Source organism: Panicum virgatum, chromosome 5N (genome assembly GCF_016808335.1).
Source record: "Panicum virgatum strain AP13 chromosome 5N, P.virgatum_v5, whole genome shotgun sequence".
Lineage (NCBI taxonomy): Eukaryota > Viridiplantae > Streptophyta > Magnoliopsida > Poales > Poaceae > Panicum > Panicum virgatum.
The window spans coordinates 68,047,738-68,055,313 of NC_053149.1; the positions used below are offsets into that span (position 1 = coordinate 68,047,738).

The following is a 7,576-nucleotide window of genomic DNA, read 5'->3' on the forward strand; positions in this document are numbered from 1 at the left end:
ATAACGTCACAAACCTAATTCTCCCAATGGCTTTAGAGAGGGAGAGAAAATAAAGGGGAGCAACAAGGTGCATGAGCTCTATTTTTTATTTTTGATTTTATTTTTGAAAAGCTAGCAGGAGCATGAGCTCAATGGCTATAGGGTAGTTCATGCATGATGTGGTATGAGTCTAATCATCATGTTAGTTGTGCAGATAAGAGATAATCCAAATTTACTAAGATTAAGATACAAATTGTCCATACAATGCGGTCGAGTCGAGCGCGTCAATTCCATGGCCAGGTAATTCACATTTTAGTCTTTCTAAACAAAACCACGCTTATATAAATTTAAAATGTTCACGAAAATATCGTAAAATTCACAGGAAATCCTCTTTTCCAATTTTGCAGTGAGTTTATTTACCAGAAAATTGGAGCGTTGGACCCACGGAAAGAGAGGTCACTAGGTCGCCTCAGATTCTTCCCAGTGCATTTATTTGACCACTAGATGAAGATGATGGGTGTTTACCACTGCAAACTTACCTTTATTAACCTTGACAAGCCGCATGATCAGTAATTATTATTCATCTTCCCCCTCCACGGCCCGTCCCTCCCCCATCGTTTTCTCCTGCAGGCACCCCCGAGCATAGCCGCGCCGCTCCCGCCGGCCGCTTCCCCACCCGAATCCGATCCCTTCTCCACCTCCATCTTCCACGCTGGTACGCCTCCTCGTTGCCTTGCCCTCCATCGCGTTCCCTTTCCTTTCCTGGATCTGAATTTCGTCGCGCGTGGGGCAGATGCGGTTCGGATGGGAGGATTGATCTCGGGGGAGGGCCCGTGCACATGAGCTTGCCGGGGAGGAAGGCCCCGGCAGGGGTCTCCGGAGTCCGGCGGTGCCTCGTCACCATCGTCGTGTCGGTGCTGGCGCTGGTGCTGACCCTCGTGGTGATATCGCTCTCGGTTGGCTCATCCCTGCCGCGGACGTCGCTGCAGGATTACCTCCCCGTCATAGTTAGCAGCCTGGGGAAGCTTTCGTCGCCGGAGGATGCTGGTGGAAACAGGAATAGCACTGCAGTTGGAGAGGAGTTGGTGCAGGGTGGCCGGGAACCCTTGGTGGAGCAGAACGGTCAGGGAGTTGACGTGAATTCGGGCCAACCATCTCCTGTTACAGAGAAAATTGAAAGGAAAGAGCCGGATCCAGTTGATCCCGGTGATACCACGTCGACCCCCGATGAGGATTCATCAAAGGACTCTCCAAACGCTGAGCAAGGTGAAGTGTTAGTTCCATTCCTTGATATTTCCGTACGGCATTTCATCAACATGGATGAGATGTTATTGCCATTGTACTGTGGTGGTTTATTAGATTTATGATCACACATTCACATAGGAATAACTGGGATAGCAGAAGTTGATCCTCTTTTTTATTGTACAGGTACTTGTGATCTATACCATGGACGGTGGGTTCTTGATACTTCTGGGCCACTATACACAAACAACTCTTGCCCTATCATCACGCAGATGCAAAATTGTCAAGGAAACGGGCGGCCGGATAAGGAATATGAGAACTGGAGATGGAAACCAGAACAGTGCATTCTTCCACGCTTTGATGCAAGGAAGTTCTTGGAGTTGATGAGAGGCAAGACACTTGCATTTGTTGGGGATTCAGTTGCTCGGAATCAGATGGAGTCCCTTGTTTGCCTTCTGTGGCAGGTGAGACACCGGCTGAAATTGTTCATGATCCAACATTCAAACTATGTAATTCATGGAAGATAGCCATGACCTGTTAGATGCTTTTTGTGTCTAATTTTGCCTGTTTTGGCGACCTCTATGTTTTTTCCCACTGCAAATTGGTATACAAGTACAAATTCCTAGGTGTTTCTGCTGATGATTTACCCTAAGTTAGGGTTTGTTCTGGAGTTACCGATGAACCATTGTTTTTTTTAACATCTAGTAGTTTCAGTGCTTGTCCACGGCGACATTATTTAGAATTTTGAGTTAAACTGAAAAGAATTTGACACTAGGTTCACACAGGCACATAGTTTCTGCAACATGCTACAACCACCCAGTTTTTGTTAGATTTCTAGCCAACTTGATGTGCCCCTACCCTCTCCTCCCATCAGTAATTTGGGTGGTGCTGAACCAAACATCAGGTTAGTTTAGTGTCTGCCAACCAGGCAGGAATGCTGTCATATTTAGTAGAAGTTTAACATTCACGAACCCAGGTACCAGGTTTAGAGTTTATATATATAATTGAATGTTGTCAGCTATTGTTTTCTCATGGAATGTGGAAGTGCTCGGTATAAAAACCTAAGATAAGCTTGCACGAAAAGCCTATCAAAGCTGAAGAACTACCACTAATAAGCAAAAGAATGTGAAGTACTTGGAATATTTCTTGCATACTCTTACAGACAGGTGGCTCCATGACTTAGAATTTTTTCAAAGGGTGTACTTCGTCAAGCGTCAACATATGAGGCTCCTATTTCGGAAGTTGCTCTTGTAGGAGTTTTGGAGACTATTATAAAGATTAGTTACTTTTCTTTTTTCATTGTTCATGTTTGACATGTTCATCTGTAATGAGCACTTCTCAAGGGTTTTTTCTTCCTAGACCAGTGCAGATGTCATATGAAGGCTAACTTCAAAGAACTTTTGCACTCCTATACTGAGTGTATTTGTACCTTATGTCATCAAGCAACACTTAGCTGCTTCTTTGTCTTGAACCATTTGGTTTTCTCCTTTTCACAGGTAGACGTCCCACAAAACCGTGGCAACAAAAGGATGCACAAGTGGCTGTTCAAGTCAACTTCAACGACTATTGCCCGTGTCTGGTCTTCTTGGTTAGTACACAGGTCAACTGAAGCTGTGGGGATTGCTCCCAAGGGTATTGATAAGGTCTTTCTGGATGTCCCAGATGAGACCTTCATGGATTTTCTCCCACGGTTTGATGTAATCGTCCTCTCCTCCGGGCACTGGTTCGCCAAACGATCAGCCTATGTCCTAAATGGCAATGTTGTTGGAGGGCAGCTCTGGTGGCCTCGGCAAGCAGGGAAGATGCAGATGAACAATGTTGATGCTTTTGGTGTCTCTGTTGAGACTTGCCTGACTTCTGTGGTGACTAACCCAAATTTCACTGGCCTAGCTATTGTGCGCACATGGTCACCAGATCATTATGAAGGTGGAGCATGGAACACTGGTGGATCATGCACAGGAAAAGTCAAGCCCTTGGATGAGGTGGTGAGGAACGGCTTTACTGATGCGATGTATAGTAAGCAGGTTGAAGGCTTCAGGAAGGCAGTTAAGAATGCAGGGCAACACAGTTCTAGGTTGAAATTGATGGACATCACTGAACCCTTTGCCTTCAGGGCTGATGGGCATCCTGGTCCATATAGAAGTCCAGACCCAAACAAGAAAACACAGAGAGGACCAGATGGAAAGCCTCCACCTCAGGATTGCTTGCATTGGTGCATGCCAGGGCCAGTAGATACATGGAATGAGATGTTGCTAGAGATCATACGAAGAGAGTTCGAGAGAGATAGAAGCTGAAGATAGAACTTGCTGTCTACTTCGCCATCACATGATATGTTGTGTGCTGCGAAACACCTTGGCGTGTATTGTGGCACTTATCATGTTGTTGTTCTTACCACATAGGAAGGAATGTAGCATGTTGTTCTTACCACATAGGAAGGAATATAGCTTTCGATACGTAAGATTCTGTGTATTTTTTGCCTGACACATTCTCTGATGTATCATTTCTTGGCAGATTTTGTGGAACTGTAAGCACAATAGTGTAAACTGGAATTGAGTCTCTGTCCGTGTACTAATTTGCTTGGTAGAAGAGAATGAGGATGTAACCGGCTAAAGGGAGTATTCAGTACAAAGTGTTAACTGAAAACGCAAGAATGTAAGCTGATATATTTGCTACGATAACAGGCTGTCAGGCTTTAACTGCACTTCCAGTGTTTTTGCGAGATACTTGCTGTTCTGTTGCAGGTATTGCAGTGCGCATGGTTTTGGTCTTGCCTAACACGGGTCTTTTGGTTCAATTATATAGTACTATATGATCCTGACGTGTTAGTGGTGTTCTAGAAAGCAAGGGTACAAAAAGTAAAAGATAAGGTATATTCTAATGCTACTAATCGGTTTGGTGGAGATCGTTATCTTTTGTCAGCACAAACTGCGTATTGTGAGTTTGTGACTGTCATTAGTTTTCTAGCAGACTGGTACCAATGGTTGGTGCATCTAGTCCTTTCGAAAAGCATAGCTGGCAGGCTAATCAAATTCATGTTCCCCAAGGGAATTCAACCGCAACTGCCTTCTTACTCGATATGAAAAAGAAAAGAAAAAAAAAGAAAAGAAAAGAAAAGAAAAGAAAAGGCTGCTCTGTAAGAGAGTATTATATACTGTACGTCCAGAGTAATTTCTTAACCCCAGTTTCAATCGTCAAGTGCAAAAAGGCAGCAGCTATCCGAATGCTTGGTTGTCCTCTGGAATTCAGTTCCAGATCAGCTATTGGTTCATCCGGAAAGGAAGAAATTAACAAGGAAAAGGGGCGCTGCTCCCAAAAAATTATATTCCCATGATTAGCCTAAACAATGGCCATGTGATGTGACCCTTCTCCAGTCAATCGCAGCAGGGGCTCAAGATAACATTGTTTTGTCAGCTGTCATCGGAGCTTTGATCTCATCGGTTAGGCTGAGTTTAGTTTGTGAAAAAGTTTCCACAGTAACTGTCACATCAAATTTTCGGACACATACATGAAATATTAAATGTAGTTGAAAAAATAACTAATTACATAGTTTAACTGATTACCACGAGACGAATCTTTTAAGACTAATTAATTCATAATTAGATATTAATTGTCAAATAACAATGAAATGTGCTACAGTACTCTAACCCAAACTTTTTCACCAACTAAACACCCCCTTAGGTTCTATGCCCGGAATATGCCACTTGGTCCCTGGCCCCATGCTATCTCCTCCTACAGGCTACAGCCATTTGCTCTAGCAACTTTAATTTCTGTTCAAAGGGGCTTTTACATTTTTACCATTATTGCGAATGACGCTCATCAGATTATCACTATTACGATGACACCTACATCTATACCATAAGAGAGAAATTTGACTTACAAATTTACCACATTTGAGGATGTGGCAGCCACGAGACCGGTCCACGCTGGCGCTGAGTCAGCAGGCACCGACGCCGTTCGGCCCCCGTTACTGCGCGCTGGGCCCGGTTGACGCCGCCGCCGCTAACCCTATCCGGCCGAATCGATCCCCCCTCCTCCCACTTCCTTCCGCTGCATTCTTCTTCTTCCTCCTCTTTCCGCGCTGCTCCTTCTTCGCTGCTCGCCCCGCCGCCGCCTCCAGCTCCCCTCCCGTCGTCCCTGCGCAAAGGTGGCCATGTCCCCAGGCCTTCCGTGACGGATTAAAGGTATGTACCCTTAACTCGGCCACGCGGTGCGCCATGATCCAATTTGCATTGGACTTAGGGTTAGATATCATGGACGCCGAGTTTGTGTTGGGCCTTTGCATTCCTGGGATGATCGTTTTCCATTGTTTCTTAGGCTTCTGATGTAGTGGGAGAGGTGGTTGTGTCGCAATGGGTAGCAGTGAATGCCCTCCTTGGTAAGTTCGTACTGAACAAAACTGTCTAGGATGAATTTAGGAGTTGGTCGCGTCTAATTTCTCATTTCTTTTTGATTGTTTACCCTGATGCCAGGATCGATCCTGGCAATGTGTTTAGACTAGTCGTTAAGGTTGCTAAGTTTGTGGCTGATGGCGAGTACGGGCTAGTTGATATGGCCGAGCAGCAACATGACTTATGGCTGGATAGAAACTGCAAGAATTCGTTGGCCCAATTCCACGATGAGTTAGCAACAAAAATAATCTGGGGGCCATCTCAAACACTTGCATTGTGGGTTCTTGACCAAGATACTAGGTCTGAGTGGAAGATTAGGAGGGATGAGCACTTTGACCAGATGATTCGGGACAGATGGGATGAGAGGTTGGCTGTGATTGCAGTAGATGTTGTGACGAAGGATGGCTACACTGAAAATGCCAGCTCAGGTGCTTCAAAAGGTAGATGTGTCTCTGGTGTCACTATTGAGCGTAATGGAGGACAAAGTGCTGATGATGCTGAAGGTTATGGTGATACCTATAGTTCCCCACAACAAGCACCTACTGATTTGCCTATAGCAGTTGACTGGACTACTCTAACAGTAATAGGGCAGGCTGATGATGATGGTCTTGCACAAGCCGTTGCTGATGAGGACAAGGTTTATGAGGCAATGAGATTTGAAGATGTAGAGCCAACACCAGAAGAAGGTACAGAAGATGTGCCCATCCCAGATATGTCAGCAGAGATGCAGGCTGATATGGAGGAAGCCGCTGTTAATGTTGATGACATAGTCCATGAAGAACCAATGCATGAATGGGATAGGGATAATCCAGAAATGAGTGTTGGCACATTGTATCCCAGCATGAAGGAGTTCAGGCTAGCTATTAGGCAGCATGCAATAGTTCATGAGTTTGAGTATGATACTGAGCATTCAGACAAAGACAGGTTCAGGGCTAAATGTTCTGCTGTTGGCTTCCCATGGATTATTAGGGCTAGAACCCAACATGATGGCAGTGTCAGGGTATAATTTTTTTATGTAAATAAACTATTTATGTTGTGTTTCTTGTTGCTATTCCCATGTTTTTTTTTGAGATCATTTATGACATTTTGTGTTTCAATATGCAGATTCAAATTAATCAAGGGGACCATAATTGTGCATCTACCCAAAGGGTTGTAAGCAAGATGGCCAATATAAGTTGGGTGGTAGAGAGAGCAATCCCACTTCTCAAGAGGAACCCACAGATGGGGGCAAAAAAACTCCAAGAAGAGCTTAATTACAAGTACAAGATTGAGATACCATATTAGACAATGTACAATGGTAGGCAGAGGGCAGCTGATAAGCTTTTTGGTAAGTGGGATGATTCATTTGATTGGTTGTATAGGTTTAAGCCTGAGATAGAGTTGAGATCACCTGGGAGTGTTATAGAGATAGATACTGTCACCGACCCCAATGATGAAAAGATTAGGTTTAGCAGGTTTTCTGTGCATTCAAAGCTAGTATAGATGGCTTTCTGAATGGTTGCAGGCCTTACCTTAGTATAGATTCCACTGCACTCAATGGGATGTGGAATGGTCACATGCCAGCGGCTTTAGGTTTAGATGGCCACAATTGGATGTTTCCTGTGGCATTTGGATTGTTTGATTCAGAGGACAAGGAAAACTGGATCTGGTTTATGGAACAACTTAGAAAGGCTATTGGTCCCATGGATAAGCTAGCCATTTGCACTGATGCATGTAAAGGGTTGGAATCATCCGTGAAGGCAGTGTTTCCACATGCAGAGATGAGAGAATGCTTCAGTCACTTGATGGATAACATGAAAAAAATACTACACTGGTGATGTGTATGATAACATGTGGCCTGCAGCTAGAGCCTATTCAGCTCACAAATTCAAGTATTTCTTTGATAAAGTCTTGGAAGCTAGTCCAGATGTGCATAAATGGCTGACACTGCACCATCCATTTCTTTGGGCTAGAAGTAAATTCTCAGA

The 7,576-nt window shown here is 44.4% G+C and overlaps 1 protein-coding gene across 1 annotated transcript; it reads left to right on the forward strand.

Annotated features, from left to right (window-relative positions):
- The first annotated feature begins 538 nt into the window (after window positions 1-538).
- Window positions 539-3,893, forward strand: LOC120673122 (protein YLS7-like). The gene is made up of 4 exons (XM_039953819.1): window positions 539-694; window positions 773-1,245; window positions 1,408-1,685; window positions 2,718-3,893. Exons 2-4 carry the CDS (start codon window positions 819-821, stop codon window positions 3,513-3,515), a joined length of 1,503 nt encoding a protein of 500 aa, XP_039809753.1. The 5' UTR covers window positions 539-694; window positions 773-818; the 3' UTR covers window positions 3,516-3,893.
- Window positions 3,894-7,576: the final 3,683 nt, after the last annotated feature.

What these genes read in the sequence shown, in the direction of transcription:
- LOC120673122 (XM_039953819.1), top strand. Translation starts at nt 819, where the DNA reads ATGAGCTTGCCGGGGAGGAAGGCCCCGGCAGGGGTCTCCGGAGTCCGG. An exon ending in CTCTCCAAACGCTGAGCAAG is followed by an intron (nt 1,246 to 1,407) that starts GTGAAGTGTTAG and finishes TTTATTGTACAG; the next exon opens with GTACTTGTGATCTATACCAT. An exon ending in TTGTTTGCCTTCTGTGGCAG is followed by an intron (nt 1,686 to 2,717) that starts GTGAGACACCGG and finishes TCCTTTTCACAG; the next exon opens with GTAGACGTCCCACAAAACCG.